A 23,561-nucleotide genomic window follows, 5' to 3' on the forward strand; every position below is an offset into this window, starting at 1 on the left:
AGAATGTAAGAGTTTTAGCCTACAATTGTGTTTTTCTACCATTTCGGTCGAGTCAAAGTTGACCGAAGGTTGAAATTTTTTGTAGTCGACGTGCGGTACATCCACTCGTCAGCTGACAGACAATTTTAGTCGACTTACGATACGTCCAGTCGATGTTTAAGGGTTAATCAACATTCATCACTGGTGAGTACCCGAATTATTTACATAATCTTATTATTATTACAGGTACAGTATTATTATTATTATTATTATTATTATTATTATTATTATTATTATTGTTATTATTATTATTATTATTATTATTATTATTATTATTATTATTATTATTATTATTATTATTATTATTACTTTATCCTTTTATTGCTTTATTTAATCATGACTATTATTACAGGTACTGTACATTATTATTATTACAGTATTATTATTTAATCTTATTAATCTTAATATTTGAAAATTAGTACATACAGGCATTGTACTTATTACCTGTATGTATTATTACAGGTACAGTACAGTATTATTATTATTACTGTGCTCTTTAATCTTATTTAGTCTTATTATATGCTGTAATCTTATTAAACTTAATGTAAATATTTGAAAACTAGTACTGTACTGTAAATCATTATTTTATCATAAGGAATGCATACTATACATACTTACAGTACAGTATTTAGTCACGAGAATATAATAAAAAATACAGAATATTGCCCTACAAAAAATCCGCAAATAGGCAAGTGTCCTGCAAATAATTTAGAGATTGATCTCACAGAAAAATTCGCAAATAGATGAAGCTGCGAATCCAAGACCACGAATAGGCGGGGATTGACTGTGTTGATCATTAAAGTTATGTTTGCTCTGTTTGTGTATAATCCTGTGTCTTTCATTTCGCTCTGTTTGTGTATAATCCCTTGTCTCCCATATAATTAAGTGCTTTGGTAGGAATTAAAGTATATTTGTTTACATTTGAATAAGATGGAATCAAACCAGTCAGCAGCCGATATGAGCAGTGTTGCCATGACAAATTGTTAATGAAGACTGTATTCCGATAACAGATCAGCTGACACTGAATATAGTTAGCCTGAGAGGTTTATTGGAACTTCTTAAATTTAAATTGGTCATTTGTTTTTAACATTTTTATATTATGTTCCCTAACTGTGTTGCAATCTTTCATTTCAGATTCTCCCCCACCCCAACAAGCCATCATCAGTTTCTGTCATCAAGGTGTTAGAAATATGTGAGTTTTAAATGATAAAAATAGTGTTACCATTACCTGTTTAACTGGAAGAGACAGTAAAGTGTTGTACCATTACTTTAAAACTTAAAAATTTTTTTTGTAAAGGCATTTCTTAAGGAAGGTATCTGTTAAACTGAACCTCCAGTTGTAGGAAATTTAGAACTGGTTTGGAAGGAAATATACAATATATTGGCTTGTGTTGTAGCTGTATCTTCTGTCATTGTTATTGTTATTATATATTTTGAAACGAGGGAAGATTCATGAGGAACAAGCCTAAATACAAAGCAAACTCACAGGGTAGTGGTCAGAATAAAAAAGAAAATAGAAAAAGGATGTAAGAAAATTAAACATTTTTTTGATAAGTAGAAGATAATTACATGTGCCAGTTTTTTTATATACTGTAAAGTACAAAGTTATTCATCCAACCTGCTGTTCATTGTAAGTAGTAAAATATTGGAACTATAAAAAATAAGCAAAAATGAATCCAGAATTTTCCTTAGAATTTCCTTTGAAAAAGGAAGTTGAAGATTCATTATCTCCCCCTCCAATTAATCATGATAATATGGATTTGTTTGACTGTAGTGAAGCCGCTGATAAAAGCTCCTTGTTTTTGGGTCCATTCATTGAAGTCAAGACAGAGCCAGAGGAATGTTATGAGTATGAAGAAGATGATACGAAATATTCAAGTGAGATTAATATGGCAGTGCATGATAAGGGTGTACTAGAATGCAAAATGGAAGTCGATACTGAAGAAAAGAATAGTCAAACTGGAGCGAAGCCTTTTGGATGCAATCTTTGTGGAAAAACATTTTCTAGGAATTATAAACTCACAGTTCATATGAGAATTCATAATGGGGAGAAGCCATACAGATGTGAGAAATGCAAAAAAGCATTTTCTGAGAAAAGTAACCTTACAAAGCACATGAAGGTTCATACTGGAGAAAAGCCATTCACATGTGCAGAATGTGGGAAAACCTTTTCTCAGAAAATTCATCTTAGAGGGCACATGCTGACTCACACTGGAGAAAAACCATTTCCTTGCACTCTCTGTGGTAGAGCATTTGCTCTAAAAGGTCATGTAAAAAATCATATGAGGATTTGCATCGGAGGGAAGTCAGCCAAAGGCCCTAGAAATCAAAATGCATCTGCTGTGGAACTTCGTCGGGCTCTCAGGAGAGTGAAGCGATTCACATGCATAGAATGTGGGAAGAAATTTTCTCGGAAGCCCATTCTCAGAGATCATATGAGGATTCATACTGGAGAGAAGCCATTCACGTGTAGTGAATGTGGGAAAGCATTTTCACAAAAAAATGCTGTCACAAATCACATGAGAACTCACACAGGAGAAAAGCCATTCGTATGCAAAGAGTGTGGGAAGTCATTTTCTCGTAAAGGTGGTTTAACATCTCACAGAAAGGTTCACACAATCAGGATGCCATTTGCATGTGGAGAATGTGGGAAAACATTTTCTCTGGAACATGATCTTACAATTCATATGAAGATTCATGCTTGAGATTGTGAGAAAGCCTTTTCTTAGAAGATACTACTCACAAAACACAAAGTTACACTGGAAAAGAGCCATAGTGAGAGAGGCAAGGCATATTTAAAAAAAAATTACTTCACTAATCTGAAGATTAAAACTAAATATAAGCATTCAACTGACAACTAACAGAGAAAGCACCATTCCTGGCTTTAAATAAGGAACATAATTATCTAAAAGAAAACCATAAAATAGTATGGCAATTCAAGTAGAGTGCAAGCACATTTTCAGAGAAGAATGGAGCATTTGCTGAGAGAGGAAATATAAAAAAGTCAATCTAACATGAATAATTGATGCACACTGGGGTCACAAGAAGCCTTTTATATGTAAGGCTAAAAATGGAGAAAAGTATTTAGTACAGTATTTAATGCCCTTCAGGAGAATACAAATTGTAAAGGGCATGTACCAGGGAACCCAGTCACTCTCACTGTGGGAAAATACTGTATTGTGCTGGGAAGAAGCAGTAGTGATGAAAACTTTTTCTCTTGGTAAAACTGGAATATACGAATACACCAAACTAAGAAACAGTATACTGTATTTTTGATAGTGTCACCACAGTTCGTTCTCAAAAGAGTTACACTTTCATGGTCCCCCCAGGGCTCCATAAGTCAGACCAACCAGTCTCAAAGAATTCTCTTATACAGTAGTTGGTTGCAGCCAGAATGGTGCTTGTTGGCACAGTGATAGAATATAAAGGTCTGGGCATAAGGGCTCTATCGTTTGTCCACAGTGACTACCTCAGTTTTCCTTTCATCATACTCACACAGATAAGGGAACAGCATATATGTCGGCTGTTTTCCTCATTACACTCTAGTCTGTCCCAAAGTTCACATATCCCTAGTATTTGTTCCGAAATTGTCTTCAACTGTGCATTTGTTGTTCATCATAACGACTCTTAAGCTAAGTATATTGTTTTAAGACCTAGTGAAAAGTTTAACTCCTTAAAATTTTATTGGGTAGGTTCATATTTGTTAAAATTGGGAGCCAGTAGGTCCCCTGCAAAGTGAGAAATTAAGATTAGAGTGCTAGGCTATGCTGTAATTGCTGTACTGTTTTTTCCTGTGTAATAAAGTGATAATTAGCATTAGTGCAATATTAGACAATTTTTAACAATGATATATAATTTGAGGTTACTGAAATGGTCTGTATCAGGTTAGACTAACTTCTTGTCTACGAAACATAGGCTCAATAGTAGTTCCCAATCGTGCTTGATTTACAAGCCTTAGTATGTACTTACTGAAGGTTAGTATTTCCTTTCTAGTAATTTACAATTGAACAAAATGGATTTTGTGATGCAGAAGGTTCCCAGGGATCCTTGATATCTGGGTATTTTTCAAGTGTTAAAGGAAATGCATTCATGCAGATACATGTACTTCTAATGTGTATTACTCTGTTGATAGTGACGTCACAGGTATCAAGAAAAATTGTTGTGACGCTAGTCTTTTTCCTACGGGAATATAAAAGGCCATAGAGATATTGATTTTATATAAATTTGGCAAGATAATTCCAATAATGATTTTAATTATATGTATCAGCTAACGTAGCCTATAAACTTTACCTGGTTCTTGGGAATTGACTGGGTAATCAAAGTTATGGAATGTATAGAAGTACATTGTATGGGTATCCATTAATTTAGTCTTAATTGAATTTAGCAGCATTTGTGAGAAAATGGTTTAAGGCAGCTTTCTTGTAGTATTAATATTTTACTATATTACATACTGTACTACTTTTTTTATAGATATGACCCATTGACCATGAATACCTAACAGCATACTATGGACACACTTGTGTCCGTGCCAGCCTTTTTTAATTTGAAGTGTTTGCTGCCTAAACAGTGATATAGGTAGCTAACACTAGGTAGTTTTTAGAAGCATTTGTTCCTTTTATTGCTGCTGGGCTGCTATTATGCAGGGCCCACAGATCACCTGCGTCGCAGCAAATTGCTGAATCTGCTTTTTGCCTGTGGAGATGGCTCATAAACTACCTGCCATGAGCCAGCTCCTGTAGGAGTAAAGGAGAATTTGGTTGGTTGCCAAACGTGTGAAATATGCAACTTGCTCCTGTTAGCAAGTAAAAATTATGAAATAGCTCACTTTAAGCTGCCTCTATGAGTCCCAGGTGTCATTGGACTACGGGAGGAGACTACATCCTTTTGGCAGAACTCTGGCAGTGTTTCCATCCCTTCCCGAGAAGAATCCATATTTGGGCCGGTACTCCAGGGCAGTGGATTCTAGGCCCTTCCACTTCAATTCCTTTTATGGAAACTAAAGTCTTTCCTTGAGAGAGATGTCACTAATACCTGACAGAAAGTGGATATAGCCACTGAATTTTCCCTTCTGAATCTGGGAGATCTAGGAAATAGTCCTCTGCTTTACATGAAAGAGATCTCTTAGATATGAATCTTGGCTCTCCCATGCAGCAACCAGATATCAGAGGGAACCCAGATAGGGTCCACCTAAACTCCATGTGAAGTGTGTGTACATTCTAGGGGGTATAGTGATTTATCCAGGACTCATATCTTTCCAGGCAGTGGTGATATGACTGCCTTGGCAGTTCATGCAGGTTTTTCTTAGAGGGAAATTCTGCTTGCTGTACAGTACTTTTAAGAATTCCAGGAGGAAATGAATAGTATCAAGAATGCCATTGAGGTGCTATCGGTGATTCCCAAGGGGAATTCAGGTCAGTCTGGGATATGGAATGGGATGTAATATGTTAAAATTCTCATCCTTTACACTAGAGAATAGAAAGGGTGTACAGTCTGCCCATGCAGAGATTGGTTCTCTCACCAAAAACTTTGGTCATGGGAACAGGGTAATAAAAAACCCAAGCCCAGAAATCCCTGTTGAAATCAGAACAGGTAATAAAAGACTGTTTGCTCACTCCCAGAGCTCTGACTGGTAACAATAATATGAGCAGGTCAGTCTATAAAACATCAAATTAGAATTTAGTAGGGGTATCAGTATCCACTCTCGAGAATGATACTGATAACACCTGGCATGACGCCCTCAGTGTACACTCGGCAAGAAAAGTGAAGATACAGTTTTCTTTAGATATCGTTCATCGAATTTTAATTTTTTTCTTACAGAAAACGCATAATCTCGGTAAATTTACTCTAGAATATGAAAATACAATGCAAATTATATCATATATGTTAAATCTGCAAAACGGAAACGTTCAGATACTTAAAAACAGCATGCATGTCCGAAGTAATCAGAATTTCTCAGATGACTTCGTTCATAGAGATCTAAAAGATAGTGTGTAGATATCTCGGTGTAGTACTGTTTATCAGAACGGCAATATTTACTCGTTTTCTGTTATGAACAGGCTTATTATTGCATCATCATACGAGGTAATAATAATTTCTTTAATTTTTACCGATTCATATTTGTGTTTCACGTTGTTAAAGGTCAGCTGGAATTAATGGCAGTAAATGTTGTGACAGCTAGGGCAGGTTGACCCAATCTATTTAAATCCGCAAGAGTGTTCTCTATGATGTACGGAGTACCGTGATAACTTCAGCGGGAAAACACAAGTAACTGGATGTTTTTTAACGTTGCTATAGTCTCTCTCTCTCTCTCTCTCTCTCTCTCTCTCTCTCTCTCTCTCTCTCTCTCTCTCTCTCCTCTCTCTCTCTCCATTGCTAAAACATACTATACAAATATAGTATCGCTCAATCTCTAAAAGAAAAAAATAATGAAATGAGTAGCTCTACATGTAGGCCTAGGCTTACACAACAGCAACTCTCTCTCTCTCTCTCTCTCTCTCTCTCTCTCTCTCTCTCTCTCTCTCTCTCTCTCTCTCTCTCTCTCTCTCCATTGCTAAAACATACTATACAAATATAGTATCGCTCAATCTCTAAAAGAAAAAAATCATGAAATGAGTAGCTTTACACGTAGGCCTAGGCTTACACAACAGCAACTCTCTCTCTCTCTCTCTCTCTCTCTCTCTCTCTCTCTCTCTCTCTCTCTCTCTCTCTCTCTCTCTCTCTCTCTCTCTCTCTCCATTGCTAAAACATACTATACAAATATAGTATCGCTCAATCTCTAAAAGAAAAAATAATGAAATGAGTAGCTCTACATGTAGGCCTAGGCTTACACAACAGCAACTCTCTCTCTCTCTCTCTCTCTCTCTCTCTCTCTCTCTCTCTCTCTCTCTCTCTCTCTCTCTCTCTCTCTCTCTCTCCATAACATTGCATTCGTTCCTTTATTGTTCCCCAAGTTTTTTGTTGGACATAGCTCAAATTTAACTCTTGATTTCATTATGGAAGATCGCGTTTCCGATTATGCAAGCATTATGTTCATTGTGATGTCATAAATTCATATGTGCAAGGTTACTTCGTAGGTTATGTGGAAAAATGTTTATTTTGCTCAGAATTGTCGCTGCAGATTGCAACTTGAACGAATACTGTAAAACTTACTACTTCATTTAAGTATCAGTGATTTCAGAACCGTAGAATATGATTGAAAGTTATAGGAGGTCAAGCAAAAAACAGACACAATAAGACTGAAGCTCCTCCCCTTTCTAAAGTTGCCAGATGTCTCATTGTTTAGCAATATATGTCCGAAGATTTAAAAAAACTGTATCCTCACTTTTCTTGCCGAGTGTACATCCTTTCACCAAATGGAAAATACCTCAGTAATGAAAGGAAAACTGTGATTTAGGTTGAGCATGTAGAATTTCAGGAGAGAGCAGCTTTTCCCAATACTAAATGGTGCTTGGTCCCTTCTTCAGTAGGAATTCAGAAACTGCCAAAGGAGAGGGTTATCCTGCCTAGTAATATAGCAATGAAAGCCATAGAAGCAACCTTTCTCCAGTTTAATGGAAAATATAGCATAACAATAATTTTAGAGAATACCATCTCCGGGAGGCACCTGCCTTCTATCCCTTCACTTTTAAAATAATCAACCATGCGAAGACAGAATTTCAGAATTTTGTGGTGAAAGGGCAACAGGAGTTATGGCAGAAATAAAGCCATTTGTCTCTGTCATCCCAGTATCTGATGGTTCTACAAAGAAATGGGCAATGCTTGTCATTCCTTTTGATAGGACAAAGCTCCCATTGGACATGGCTACCCAGTAATTTGGGACCCTTATGAGATAAATCTGAGACGGAACAGCCATGGCTGAATTTCATGCTAGGTTCCAGTTCCTCAATGTTATAACTTCTACTACTATGCTGGAAGTAGCTATTAAAGAACTTCCTACTACTATGCTGGAAGTAGCTATTAAAGAGCTTCCAGAGTCTTCCAGAATAATGTTTGCTGTAGTAGCCAAAACACTTGTGCAGACCCTATGGGGAGTACTCAGTGACTTTCTGGATTGTCACACTAAGGCTTATAAGGTAGCTTCCCAATGTAACCCCCCTATTACATTCTTCCCCCTTCTGTCGGGAGCTTTCTGAAGAGTCTGTTGTCGCATTACTCATGGAGCGGACCCAACAACAGAATTGCACAATTTATTCTCTTCTTGGAAAAGGGGAATCTAGGAAACAATACTCTTGAGAGTTTCTTTTTCCTAAGCTTAAGAAAGCATGGTAAGACTTGGAGCCATACAAGCCTCCAGTCACTACTAAAGGTTCCCGCCTACAACAGAAGAATGGACAGAGACACTCCTACCAGGGAAAAGGAAAATTAACTCCTGGACTGTGTATTAAAGGCAAGGGAAGGGGTGGAGCCCAGTAGGACTTGCATGGTCAAGGGTCATCTTCTAAAGTATCACATGCAGATGTCCCCCCCTTGGGGATGCAGTATTCATTCCAGTGGGCTAGGGTAGAGATGGTTTTATCCTTTTCCTCCTCCTCCTCCTCCTCCTCCTCCTCTAAAGAATTTTTTTTTCCAAAACCCAGACTCCTCTTAAAGGGGGCCATAGAGAAAGACCTGTTTATGTGCTACAAAGCACATCTCTTCAGCATCCCCAGTAAGGACTCCTCTGAACAGAGGGTGATCCTTTACCTCTCAAGTTTGAACAAACACATTGTTTGCAACAAGTTTCGGATGATTATTGTTGCCAGAATATGTTTGCTCATCCTGCAAGGGACTTGTACTGTCTTCATAGATCTGAAAGACGTAGATTGGCATAGCATGTCCTTATCACGGTTCCCTTCTGCCCTTTCCTAGAGTTCCGGATAAGGAAGGAAACATACAGATTCAAAGTCATGCCTTTCAGGTTAAATTTTGCCCCAAGAACCTTCACAAAATTAGCAGCAATGGTTGGCCAGGAGCTCGAGAAAGAAGGAATTCAACGATGGCGTACCTAGATGATTAGCTGATCGGAGGAGCCACCAGAGAAGAGTGTTTATGAAACCTGAGATTGGTAGTTTACAGACTCCAATCAAAAGGTTTTCTAGTAAACAGGAACAAGTCCCATCTTACATCCAGCAGATGTTTTCTGAGGTTGGAACTTGCTGGGATACTCTTCCTGACTGGCTGTCTCTTCTCAACAGCACTCAAACCAGAATGAGAAAGGACCTAAGAAGATTCCTTGCACAGCCCAGCTTTTCTAGATGACAGTCAGAACAAAGTCTGGGCCTGTTACAGTTTGCATCTGTGATAGATTTAATCCTGAGATTGCAACTGTGGGGTGCACAGTAAACAGAGTCTGGCTTTCACATGCCAGGCAAAGGCCTTCATCTGAAATTGGGGAGATACTCCCTCCATGGACCTGGAAGGGGTCTCTGGCAAAACAGGTTGATTTGACTTCACTGTACATACAAGTGATGATACTTATGGATGCCTCCTTAACAGGTTGGGAAGGCCACTAGGAGACTCATCAGGTAGTGGGAAGATGGTCACCTGTTCTGAGGAATGTCATATCAACTTCCTGGAGCTGTTGGCTTTCATTCCATTTCAGAAAATTGAAACCTCCAAAAGGGGCCCACATTTTGTCAGTCCTAGACACATGACTGCAATGTCTTGTATCAAGAGGTTAGGCTAATGCTCAGCTCCTCTCAATTCAGTACTGTACTGACATGTATCCTACGGATGGCTTAAGTGAGGAAGTGGTACTCGTCAATAATTGCCAACTTGTTTCCACATCAGGAAGTGGACCTCTTTGCCACATGTGCATTATGTCTCTTTCCTCCATTGTCCCAGATTTTGAAGTCTTTGAACTAACTACAGTACTGTACTAGCTTTCAATGGAACTGCTTACCTAATGACCCCAAATTTGCCAAACAGTCATTGGTTCCTTTTGTTTCAACAACAAGCGAGAGATTAGGTTCCAAAACAGTTCACTGTTCTATCCCAGACAAAAGGAGGGAAAGTCATCAACATATCCATTCTGAGCTGCAGCCTTTATATGTGGATTTTTTAAATCTGTTCTACCATGAAGACTGTTTACCTAACATTGCTAGGTACCTAGTGCAAAACTACAGACTTAATGTATCCGACACACCAGACCATGGAAAAATGTGGTCAGTTTTTTGCTCTGCAAAGGCCGGTTCCTGCAAGGCTTCCCATTACCTGGCCCCTAAAAATGTTCTTAAACTTGTGTTATCCCCTTAGTTCAGTGGGCCAAATACAACTACAGCTCATATGTTCCAAAAGGCAATCTTCTTGAGAGCTTTGGCATCAGGAGCTTGGATTGAGTGAATTGGGCTCTCTTAGACAGTCACAACGTTTTGTCACCCATACACCTGACCGTCATTCTGTTGTCTCCTGACCTATCATTCCTGGCCAAGAGTGAGGACTTTTGAAAGGGAAAATCCCCTGTTCTGATAAAGGAACTCAGTATTTCGGATAAAACATTATGCCCGGTTCAAGTGCTCAAGGTTTACCTAAATGTCACACCAAACATCCCAGATGGTTCTCTTTTTCCTGCACCCTAGCACAAACAAACCACTCTCTCTTCACGGGCTGAGAATTATTTTTGTGTCCCACATTCAACAGGCAGTTCCTCATGCCTTTTGTAAGTTGCATGACATCCAAAAGGTGAGAACATCATTGACTTTCTTTGGAAATGTTCTTGTGAAGAAGCCCCCGAGTGTACAGGATTGTTATTAGACGAAGTATTCCTGAAACACTTTTGCCGTTAGAGTGCTGAGATATTGTTGTGGAAGATGCAATAATCCTGTAGCCAGACCCAACATAATTAGGTAAATCATCTTAAAACCATAAGGGATAATACTTATACAGTCAATCCCCACCTATTTTTGGTTCAGGATTTGCAGCTTCACCTATTTGCGGATTTTTCTGTGGCACTTATCTCCAAATTATTCAGGGAAAATTTGGTAATTCACAGATTTTTTTGTCGAGCAATGTTCACAAATTACTGTATTTTCATGTTATTTCATGACTACATTTTTGATGATAAAAAAATGATTTACTAATTTTCAAATATTAATATTAATAATGAATGTAAACACAGAAAAATATCAATAAAATGTATTTTCTCAGTGCATACTTAAATACTTGTATTTCTAACTAAAAGAGAGAGAGAGAGAGAGAGAGAGAGAGAGAGAGAGAGAGAGAGAGAGAGAGAGAAATTATGAAAGCCTTGGGAAAGAAACGGTTTTAAGCTCTGCGCTGATAATAAACCACATTTCTCTCCCCTCTGTACAAGAGGGACCTTCTTATTGAAATGATATTAAAGTGATATTGAAATTATAATACTGTAAAGTGTTTTAGGATGAGAGTTTAAGGTGTACATGTAAACATAATATTAGTTCTCTCTCTCTCTCTCTCTCTCTCTCTCTCTCTCTCTCTCTCTCTCTCTCTCTCTCTCTCTCTCTCTCTCTCTCTCTCTCTCTCTCTCTCTCTCTCTCGGTAATATATCCTTTAATGAAATATGAAACATAATTAAAAATATGAAACAAACTCACTCCAGGAAGTTCACAAAGTCATCTTCAAATGAGTGATGCATGCACAAGTATGTCACATTTTTTTTATTGCTTTGACATAGGCTCTATGTTGACAAGCTATTGACTGGAGAAGTTGAAAGTAGCCAATCACAGAGCTTGTAGGAAACACCCCTCTCTCTCTCTCTCTCTCTCTCTCTCTCTCCATGATGACATGCTATTGGCTGGGAGGGTTGGAAATAGCCAATCACAAAGCTTGTAGCTCAGATGCTGTGTATAGGATTCAGAAGGGTGATTTGTATCTCTCTCTCTCTCTCTCTCTCTCTCTCTCTCTCTCTCTCTCTCTCTCTCTCTCTCTCACTGAGATAAGGGAGAGAGAGAGACAGAGAGAGATTTATTATGCATATGTAACATGTATATTTATTTTTGTATAGTTTTATAGAAAGTAAATGTGACAAATGTTATTTTTTCATTTATTTTTTCATTCATTTTTTTGTGTTTTCCATGCTGTAATTACAACTTTTTGAATTTCAGTAACTTGTAAAATGTAAATTATGTATGATTTTAGCATAATCCTGTGGAATTCCCAATCTTTTTCTGGTAGATAAGCGGGAGAGGGGTGTAGCAATCATTTTGACATATTGACATGAAGGGTCTAGGCAAACAGTCTCTCTCTCTCTCTCTCTCTCTCTCTCTCTCTCTCTCTCTCTCTCTCTCTCTCTCTCTCTCTCTCTCTCTCTCTGGGAGAAAATGGATGAGCCTGGATATAGGGGTAACTTGAATAGATTTCACACTTAGCTGAAAACCTTATATTTTTAAGGGTAATGTTGAAAGATGATTTTGAAATATTAATGTGTTTTAGGATGATAGTTTAGGCTGTATTTGGTGTAGGATGATAGCTTAAGGTATACATTTGATTTTTGAACTATTAAAAGAGGAAGCTGTCAACATTTTTAGAGGGGTCTTTGGTGTTTGAACTATTAAAATGGAGAGTTATAAGCATTTTTATGGGGGGATGTCAAGTATTTGCAGAATTTAGCTATTCGGTGGTGGTTATGGTCCCTATTCCCCCTCCCCCACGAATACCGGGCGTTGACTGTAAAGGTTGGTGTGGTGTTTCCTGTTCTTTACAGGCCGTCCTAAGTTTACAGCGGGGGTTCTGTTCCAGCTTTGAGTCGGAAATCGCCGTAGCCCGGAACATCTTAAGAAAAATTTATAAAAATGAGAGAGAGAGAGAGAGAGAAACTTATGTAAGCCTGGGGAAAGAAACAGGTTTGTAAGCTTTGTCCTGGTAACAAACCAGTTTTCTCTCTTCCTTATAGGAGGGACCTCTTTATAGTGAACCCTCCCATAGGAGGGACCACCTTATAGTGAACCTTCCCATAGGAGGGACCTTATAGTGAACCCTTCCGGTGGCTACAGCTCCCTAAACCAGTTTTCTCACCTCGTTATAGTGCGGGTTAGTTACAGCCCTGTAAGCCCAGATTGTGGCGCCCTAATTCTAGTTACAGGGCCATTACAGCGCCTGATTTTGATGAATATATTTGAAAAAGCACAGTAAGAACAGAACGCTGTAGGTCAAGACAGCCGTATCCTAGGGACTACCTGTATTGCCAAACCCTAGTGGATATCCAGAATAAAGAAAATGTTTGATAACTTGTGACTTTCCCAAGCCTTGAACCAGAATTCCTGAAACACTATCACCATGAAAGTGAGATATTGTCAGGGAAGGTGTAATAATCCTGCAGCCAGACCCTACATAATTAGGTAAGTCACCAAAGCCTAATGGCTGTCCAAAATAAAGAAAATGGTTGATAACCTGTGACTATACTATGGACCAAAAATTTATCTGGGTTGTTGGGATTTATTTGTTAGGAGCTAAGCCATTTCGTCACCTGTCGATCTCATTTGTAAGTTCCTTTGAGGACACAGTGGCTATGCTATCAATAAATAGGTTTTGATGTAGGAAAAACCTCTTTTTTGGTAGCCGCTGTGAGCAAACCCATCCACTTTCCCTGACGAAAAGGCATGGGACTGGGGTGAACATTTATCTTCCACAAACTTGGCAGGTAATGAGGAAAATAGCCGACATATGCACTGTTGCCATGTCGATATGAGTAGGATGAAGGAAAAACTGAGGTAGATGCTGTAGACATGAGATAGAGCCCTCTTGTCCTGAGTCCTTGATATTCTGTCACTGTTCCAACAAGCACTATTGGCTGGTCTGTCTCAGTCTTATGGGAGCCTGGGGGTACCATGAGGGTGTAACTCCTTTGAGGACTCACAGCAGCTACCAAAAATAGGTTTTTCTTACATCGAAGCCTGTTATTTATGTATCAGACTGAAAACTGTTTTTGTGTTATTAAATTTTCTATTGTTTATGTAGGCCAACTTTACAATCTAAATTGCCAACAGGCAAATAACACTGTTTTGGGGAGGGGTTCTCTCTCTTTGAACTTCCTTTGCAAAATTGTTTTAACAGTTGAGCAAGGGTGAGAAAGAGGAAGGGCCTCCTGTGCAAAGTAGTAGTTAGTATTTTGTAAGGAATTAATGTGATTTTCAAGAAGTTTATGTTTGTGCAAATTTCATTTGAGGCCAATACCAGATTTTACTCTTGGATTGGGTCTCACTGTCTGCAAAACTGAGGCTCCTCTTGTAAAAGGAATAGATATAACTACAATTTAAACTTTTTTAATGGGATGTGAACTTTGTTATCCATACATTTGTGATATTTCCTATCAAAAAATAAAGAAAGCATTATTGTGGAATTTCATTTCAAACAATTTACCTTCCTCTTGGCTTCTTTGTATTCTAAATGTGTGTCAGTGGTGTACTAGTCAATTTTACCAGGAACCAGGAGTCAGCAAGCCTTTTGTTTTCCTCCCAGGAGAGTACTTGGAAATCACCACCATACCTCCTTTACAATCTTCATGGTTGATGATAAAGGATATGCTCTTGTGTGCAAGAGCTGTTGGAAGATGCTTCAAGCCCATTAAGTCTACAAAATCTCAATACAAACCTCTTTCTGTTTCTTCTCCAGTCCCCATTGTCCAGGTCTTAAAAGTATGATAACTTACTGTCACAAAGAAGCTATCAAGAGGGGTTATGCCTCTTCAAAAAAGAAGAACTGCCCTTGTTAAGATTAGATCATACAGGATCTTGCTAAGACCACATCAGTCATGTTTAAGAAAGTAAATGTACATAGTGTTAGAGATTCCAAGTCTCCTTGTATGTCAGGGACGTCACAATACCTTTTTCCTATTTTTAATGTTGCTTCTTGTAGCTAGCACTTACATTTTACCTTCTTATTGCTTATAGTCTTCATGCCATTCATTACACTGTCATCATTCATCTCCATATTAGTAGTGCAAAATTTCCAACTTAGACCAAGTGATCCTACATTCTATTTTGGGTTAATAACATAACTAACTTTGTTAGTGCTCTTTCCTAATCCGTTAGAGTCATAATAATTGGAAACCAGCTTTCACTGCACTTATCTTCCCCAAAGAAGATGTGTACAGTATTTAGTTTTAAAGCTGGTCGATTTTTAAACAGAAATATGCATAAATTCTAGGCAAAATTTCTTTACATTGTAGTTCATTCTTTCTTACCTTCAACTCCTAAAAAACATCTCTTAGTTAACCTTTTGAGTATCAGAATAAAAGGAAGTGGTTTGTATCTTGTGTGTGCTTGCTTTGACCCAGTAACATGAACCAGATGAGAACAAAGGTGTTAATATGACACTTTTTTATGATTAATCTAGGTTCTGACTTCAGCAACGGTAAGATTAGTAATTTTATTTGTACGTACTTCAGTTTTCAAAGGTTTTTCTCCAATAATCTCTTAAATGTATGATGTGTGTGCCGTGATTGAAACAGATATTGCTAAATTTGTTATTGCAATACACTCCCTGAACACCTGAATTAGCCCTTAATCCCACTAGCCTGAACAACTCTCAATTACCCATCCCACTATAGTGGAAATTTTAACAGCCAGCGTTACCAACGCTGCAGGTAAAATCTTGTCACTTGAGCTACCATAACAAACGGTTGGCAACGCTGGCACAGGTGTGCACTGACACACCCCGTTTTCGTCAATTGCTTTTTGTTCGCGCTGCTGGAAGGTTGTTTCCTTCTGCAGTGCGAGGTTTTAATATATTGTCCGACTTCTCTTTGTATTTTGGACTTGTGGTGAAGACCTGGATTGTATTTAACAGTTTTTCTCCTGGATTCTCTGTATATCTTCGACGCGGAACGTCTTTTGGACTTGGACTCGCTGGTTCCCGGTCTCGGTTGTACATCACGGACTTTTCCCCTTCTACTACCGTGCCATCTGCTTTGACGTCGGCCATGACTGCCTACAATGGTGGACGCTGGCGCTCATTGCTTCTTCTTCCTGCAAAGACGGATGAGTACCTTGAGACACGACAGACATTCCGTCAGGTATGTAGGAAGGTTAAATGTGATGTCCAGACTCATTGTGATGAATGTTCCCATTGGAAGGCACAAGAGAGGGATGATTACATTCATCATCGCAAGTCTTTGGCTAGTAAGGGCGGCAGATGTTGGTCAGATTCTTGTTGCCTCAAGTGTCTCAGACTTCTGCTACAGATCAGTTGATGGATTTAGAGAGTTCAAAGGTAGTCAAACATATAGAGGATAGGATTGCAATTAGTAAGGAAAATTCAATAGCTAGTCTTCAACATTTCTCAGATAGGGATAATAGTGGTACAGTGAACCCCCTGTATTCGCGGGGGATGCGTCCCACACACCCCTGCAAATAGGTCAAATCCGCGAATGCTTAAAACCCCTCTAAAAACACTTAGAACTGCCCATTTTGATAGCTTAAACCAGGAAAAACCCTGTAAAAATGCTTATACTTGAGTATTTTAATAGTTTTATCACAAAAAGTGCATTTATTCATGAAAATTATATGAAAATACAGTAATTAGTGAATATTTCTCATTGAAAAATACTGCGAATGGGCGAATTTTCCACAAATGATGGCTAGATATGTTCCACAGAGAAACCCGCGAATGCGTGATTCCGCAAACCATGAGAACGCAAATACGTGGGGTTTACTGTATTAGGATGTCTAATTCTTCCTCCTTTTCAGCTCCCCTGCCTGTTCCAGAACCAGCCCTAACGGGTGCTGAGGGTAATGGCAGAACTGCAAGCCTCCGAGTGGGTAGGGTCTGCCGGCCCCCTCGGCGCAGAGCAGGCAGTGAAGGATCCCTCCCCCCCACCCCCTTGTAGTATTGATAAATTTAATGTTGATAATGTTAGGATCAAGATCTAGGTGTGATAAAGGAGGATAGGTTCGGGTTTGGTAGTGAGGAGTTGTTAACGGTGCAGTGTCGTTCCCCTGAACAGGTTCCGGTTTCAGGTTCGAGTGGTTTTTGTGCTTTGACAAGAGTTTTCCTTCATCTCTTCTTTCGATCTGGCTCAGTCTCAAGTCAATGTTTCAGTTATGGTGTGGCAGAATCCTTCTGCTTTTGCTTCTAACTCACTTCCTACTGTTTTCTAAATCTCCTACTGTAGTTTCCCCCTTCCCTGTAATTTTTTTACTCCTCCATCTAGTAAGGCGGATTATGGTGTGTCCTTTCGGCTTCTAAAGTAATTTGCGGGACCTGCAATTGGATGTGGCGAGTTATAAGACGGATGGCGGGGTTTTTCGATGGGTATAGACCTATGGCGAGAGGTTATATTTTTTCTCGAATGTTCTCTCTAACATTAGAGAGTATGGGACACAGTAGTGTCCAGAATTCATGTCAGATATGTTTTCAGGATTATTGAGGGGGGCCAGATTCGGTGTACCTTCTTTCCTTTTTGTTCTAAGTTTTCTTCTGGGTTATCTGTTGCTTCATCTCCTGCTCCCACATTCTCTGTTACTCCATTTTCAGTCTCCTCTTCTGCCTTTTCTTCTTCTGCTCCGGTCTTTCCTGCGGCTTCCGCATCTTCCGTTTCCCCTCCTTCTTCGATTCTGGTCTTCCTCCTCTCAGGTAACTTCTTTTTATGCGTCTGCTATTCCTATGCCTCCTGCCTTTTCCTTCCTCAGTACAATCTTCTCTGGTAGGAGGAGCTTTCAGACAGGCGAAAACCCAGTTTCTGCAGATTTTGGCCGTGGGGTCTCTTGTTCCATCCCCTCGGGTATGTGCAACCCCTTGCTTCCGCTTCATGTGGCTGTTCCGATAGTATCAGGTATTTCACAGGGTTTTCCTGTCAATTCCAGTTCGGGTTTGCGCTCCGCGGTTTTGGCAGGGTGTGCGGTACCTTCTTCGAGCGGTCCGCGGCTTTCTCGCCTGCATTTTCCGCGGCGGGAACTCAGGGTAACTTCTACCTCTTTCATTCTCCCTCCTTCATCTTCTTCCGTCCCTCCGCAGCGGTTTCGTTTATGCATCCTCCCCCAAGATTTAACGATGTGGGTTTGGCTACTCTCACTCGTCTTTCCCTTGGTAATGGGGAATCGGCTCCGGGTTTTTATCGGTTCAGCCTTCTCTTCCTGACGGGTCCAACTATGCGGATTCAGCTCCGGGTACCCAATTAGGGGCGGGTGCGGAGCATTCTGGTTAGGTTGATCCAATTGCGGACTCTTCATCGTTGTCCGGGGCTTCGTTCAGTGCCTCCCCCTTTGTCGGTCTTAGACCGTTTGGACATTGCGGAACAGGATTCTTATCTGTAGGTGCAGGAGATTCTGACAGACTTAGAATGTCCTCATAACAGCAGTAACGATTACGGACACAGGCTTGAGTATGTTACTTCTTCGTACCCTCAAGCAAGAGCTCTGGACCTCCCGAATTTTTAGTTTTTTTTTTATGACACTAAGCCAGCTCCTGCCTCTTTATCGTGTTGGCTAGTTTGGTTCGATCGGGTTAGCCAGGCTTTGGAGGAGGCGGATGTTCGCTTAGCATCGGTAGTTGCTTCTAATAGACAGCACTCTTCTCTTCTCTCTCCGAGTAGGACGATTTACGCAGTTCGAGGTAATCCTTCGACCGGTGTCAGGTTGCCCCTCAACGAATTGGGTGAGGCAATCCTGTTTAAGTCTCCGGCGTCGTCTCGGCTCATAGGGACTTCTCTGAGGGAAGAAGGTGCTTGGTGTTTGTGTTGCGCAATCAGACTGAGGCTCTTGCACATTCTCTCTGGATGCGGTCAAGTTATTGTAAGGCGCGTTCTAAAGACTGATGGCTATGTCCCTTCGGACCCGTGGCTGTTAGCGGCCTAATAAATTTATCTCTAGGGTTCTGGCTCACCAGGCGAAAGCTTTGGCTTTGTCGATGACATTTGGAGCAGGAAAGTTGAAATTTCTATCTTGGTCATCTTCCCCCTCAGTATCTGGACGTTCATAAGAGGGATTGCTCAGAACACCATGAGCCTTAGCTAATTCTTGTTCAAGGATGATGACGTAGCCAGTTTGACAAACATGGTTTCTTCTAACTCACGTCTCCGGTGTCGGCAATTATGTATCGTCGAGGGTACAGAGTGTTGAGGTATATAGACGATTGTTTGATCCCGGCCTCCTCTCTAGAGGAGCTAGTAAGAGTGAGGGAATTCTATGGAATTCTTAACATATTCGGATAAGAGGATTCTTTCTTCCTCTGAGGGTTTTCACAACCCTAGAGAGAGTCCAATCGGTCCTTCAACAGATAGAAGGTTCCCGTCCAGCAGGGAACCTCCAGTACCAGCTTGGAGAAGCCTCTTAGGGATCTCTCTCTCTCTCTCTCTCTCTCTCTCTCTCTCTCTCTCTCTCTCTCTCTCTCTCTCTCTCTCTCTCTCTCTCTCTCTTAATTCCAGGGTCTCGTGTCCGGATGCACTCTCTCTTCAGGTATGTCTCAGGAATCGCTGGGACTTCCACAATGAGAACGCAGTTATAGTCGGGAGTGATTCTTGCCAGTTGGATCGTTCGTGGTAGTCAGAAGTGCATCTGACAGGGGAAAGGTCTATCGACTCCCCTCTTCCTGACGTACATCTGTACACAGATGCCTCAGATCAAGGTTGGGAAACAACCTTGGAGGAATCCAAGCCTCGGAAACGAGAGAAGTCAATAAATCTTCGGGATAATCAATGCTTTAAAGGAAGCCCTCAGTTTGTTCTCAGTCTTAGTGTGCAACAGAGTAGTGGCTACGTTTAACGACAGCGTAATGGCTGTGTCGTATCTGAAGAACTCGGAGGGGGAACAGGCTCAACAGAACTCAATACTATAGCACATAGTCCTGAGAGGATGCAAAGAACGAAAAGTGTCTCTTCTTCCCCAATTTATATTGGGAGTCTCAAAGTACGGGCAGATTCGCTAAGTCGCTCCCGTTCAGGTATTGGGGGGGGAAGTGGACTTTGACTCTGGAAGTAATATGTCAGGTTCTCCGGAAGTGGCCAGCGACTGTCGACTTATTCGCGACATTATTAAACCATCGTCTTCCGGATTATTTTTCTTTAATGGTGTCCCCATGTCGATAGTCACCATGGTGACGTTACAAGTTGGAATCACATGCAAGTGTACGCCTTTCCTCCATCCGGTCTCATTAATCAGGTAATAGGGAAATTGCGGGAGAGTGTCAAGACGACCTTGACTCTAATAGCTCCCTGCTCGCCATAACATGCTTGGTTTCCGGAACTCTTAGAGCTCCCTACGGAAGTTCCGATGTCCCTACCAATGCGAAACTTCTTCCCAGACGACTGCATTCTTACTATTATTATCCAAATCTTTGCGTGCTGGACATAGTTTCAGGACAACTGTAGAGAGAGCCACTAAACAGTCCAGACTCCGTAAAGCTGTGTCTAAATAGTTTTCTTTTAGATTGAGTAAGTCAACCCATAAGCCTTACCAGGTTCAGCTAGATACTGTATAGAAGTTAGTGTCGTAAGGAAGGTCATTCTATCTCTAGACCTTCCATAGCTAAAAGAGTGGATTTTCTTTTATTCCCCCGGAAAGTCAAGAGTCTTTCGTGTTTGGCTATTGCCGACTACCGCTCAATGATTAGTGGTATATTTAGTTTCCACATTCCTGAAGTTTGAAGTAGTAAGATAATCTATGATTAAGTTCTTTTGAGATTGAACGTCCTGTTTTGCTGACTCGGGCCCCCTTCGTGGGACTTATTGGAAGTATTTCAATATTTATCTTGCTTTCCCCTGCCTTTGAACCTATTAAAGCTATAACGTTAAGACACTAAGAAGTTGCCTTTTCTTACGGCTTTAGCTTCAGCTAAAGGGTTGGGCGAGCTTCAGGCAGTTTCTAGGTTGGGTTCCTATCCGAGAATGATACTTACTTGTCTGTCTTCCGGAGTTTGCAGTGAAGACAGAGTCGGAGGTTAAAACTGCCTCGTTCGTTTAAAGTTCTTTATCTGCAAATGTTCATTGCTGGTGATCCGGCGGAGATATCTTTATGTCCGGTGTGAGCATTAAAGTCTATTTATCGTAGGTTGCGAAACTCCTTCCGCTTCCACACACACTTGTCTCTCCGCGAATCCTTCCGTCCGCTGTCAGAGAATGTGATTAGTTACTTTCGGAGGGACGAGATTTCCCAGGCTTCTCAGGGTGGTTGTTCGTCGTCTTCAGCTCTGTATTTTCCCGACCGCATATTATTCGGAGTATGTCCAATTATCTTCCTTCCCCAGGAATTATTTACTGCCTTCTATTCTGGAAGCAGCTGCTTGGAAGTCCGTCTCAGTGTTTACTCATTTTACTTAGAGATGTTCGATTTGCCTCACAGCGTTTAGCGGCGAAGTCTATTTTGTAGGGTGCGTTCATTTAGCTGAGATGATATTTATGCAGAGGTTCAGAGGGTTATTCTTTTAGTTAACGTGTAGCGGCGAAGTCTATTATCTAGGGTGCGTTCATTTAGCTGAGGTGGTATTCGCTTATTCGGAGGGTTATTCTCTTAGTCCACGTTAGCGGCAAAGTCTATTATCTAGGGGCGTTTATTTAGCTGATTCGGTATTCGCTTAGTGAGGAGATTTTTAGGTTAACCAGATAGAGGAATTCCTTTTAGTCTTTAGAATTCTTAGGAAACAGTGATAATATAATCACATGAACTTAGGTTTAGTGCATTTTAAGTATCTTAGTCTTTGATAGTTTCCCTACGAGAGTCCAAGGGGGTACTCTAGTAGGCTAGGCCATTTCGTCGGCACGGAGATAATTCTTTGCTCATCAATCGTCGGACCTTATCCGGAGGATCAGCGGCTCGGCACACTGCTTTATTTCCCTCCATACATGAGAGGCTATGAATAGCCACATGGGAGGTCACCGTACTCCTCCATACGTGAGAGGTTCTGAAGAACCACATGGGAGGTCAACGGACCGAGACAGTACGGACCTGACGGGTGATCAAAGTACTCTCCAACATGTCTCATAACCAAAAGCAACGATTGATAAGGTGAGTGTTTAGCTAGATAGGTATCCTAGCCGAAAGTACTGACCTGACTGTTGCTCAAAGTACTCTCCAACATGTCTCTTCACTGAGACCATTGATTGATATGGTGAGTGTGTGGCTAAATGGATATCTTATGCAGAGCAGATTGGTGAGCTACCATCTCTGCGGTTGTCAAAGGGCCGTGCAATAGAATAAATCCCTCCTCCACTAATGTTGTTAATCGGGTTAATTCAGGTGTTCAGGGAGTGTATTGCAATATGAAGTTTTCATAATAAAACTAATATTGTAATACCTGAACACTTGAATGATTCCCATCCTCCTTTCCCCACATCAATTTTGACCTTGAATAAAGCAATTGGCGAAAATGGGCATGTCAGCACACACCTGTGCCAGCATTGCCAACCATTTGTTATGGTAGCTCAAGTGACAAGATTTTACCTGCAGCGTTGGTAACGCTGACTGTTAAAATTCCCACTATAGTAGGATGGGTATTTGAGAGTTGTTCGGGCTAGTGGGATTAAGGGCTAATTCAGGTGTTCAGGTAAGTATTGCAATATTAGTTTTATTATGAAAACTTCATGTTTTTAATGATCAGATTACGTGTAAAAATTTTTAAGGAATTAAATTTGAGCTTTCATTGTACTCTTAATATTTATGACTTAGTACTGTTCAGTTTTAACAGATATGAGTTAAGTTGTCACCTCATGTAATAAGATTGTTTTTTATAACTTTCAATGAATTACATTTTTAACTTATTTTTTTTATTTCATTTACAGTTTTGTTCCTTCAAAAGTGTTTAATTTTTGTTTGCCTTTCTGAGTAGCTTTTTTTTTAAATTTACAGTTAATACCACGATATGCAAGTACTTATGAATCAAGAAAAGGAATAATTTTAGTTTTATTTTTTATGAAGCAATTTGATAATGACTGTCAAAATCAGATGCTTACAACTTAAGCGATGTATGCATGACAAAGTGAATGAGTGAGTATTGTAGTGGTTTACTGGAAGTAATACCAGGCAGCAGCATAACCCTCTGCATTACAGTCTGTTGTATGTTAAGCCCATATATTAGCTCCAGCCTGAAGGAGAATCGTTCACAACCCGAGAGGTACAGAAATGAGTTGTTGTCTTTTAGCAGCTTTGATTTTGGACCTGCTTTGTAGGATATGAAAGTGAGCAGTGATGTACTCCATAAATTGAAAAGTACTTCTATCAGCCAACATAATGGTTGAATTACAGCATATTGAAGGTTACATCTACACAGGCACCAGATTGCATAAAATAACTAAATGAACAAAGAAACAGACTAAAACAAGAAAATGAGAAATGAACCATGTAAAAACATTAAATTTTTAAAATTAGTTTTTCGGCTGTACAGTACTATATTTAGGAGTTGTAACTACTTGTGGATAATTTGTTTTTATTTACTGTGGATCAGCACCCACTAACCTGTTGGTTTATATATACAGTGGATCCTTGCTACATCGCATATCAGCAATCACTGGTTTTTCTGTGGAGCTTATTTCCAAATGTATCGCGGAATATTCACTAACCCGTGAATTTTTTCATAGAGCAAATATTCACTAATTATTGTATTTTCATTTTATTTTCATGACAAAATACATGTTTTATGAT

The 23,561-nt window shown here is 40.0% G+C and overlaps 1 protein-coding gene across 1 annotated transcript in view; it reads left to right on the top strand.

The window, feature by feature from the left end:
• LOC136835096 (zinc finger protein 721-like) overlaps positions 1-23,561 on the top strand; it is a 153,678-nt gene that overhangs the window by 53,361 nt on the left and 76,756 nt on the right. The window contains exon 2 of the mRNA XM_067098274.1: positions 1,174-2,738. Within this exon, the coding sequence (XP_066954375.1) occupies positions 1,710-2,738 (1,029 nt within the window). The 5' untranslated portion in view covers positions 1,174-1,709. The remainder of the gene's footprint in view (positions 1-1,173; positions 2,739-23,561) is intronic.

Source organism: Macrobrachium rosenbergii, chromosome 54 (assembly GCF_040412425.1).
Source record: "Macrobrachium rosenbergii isolate ZJJX-2024 chromosome 54, ASM4041242v1, whole genome shotgun sequence".
In the NCBI taxonomy this organism is placed as follows: Eukaryota; Metazoa; Arthropoda; class Malacostraca; order Decapoda; family Palaemonidae; genus Macrobrachium; species Macrobrachium rosenbergii.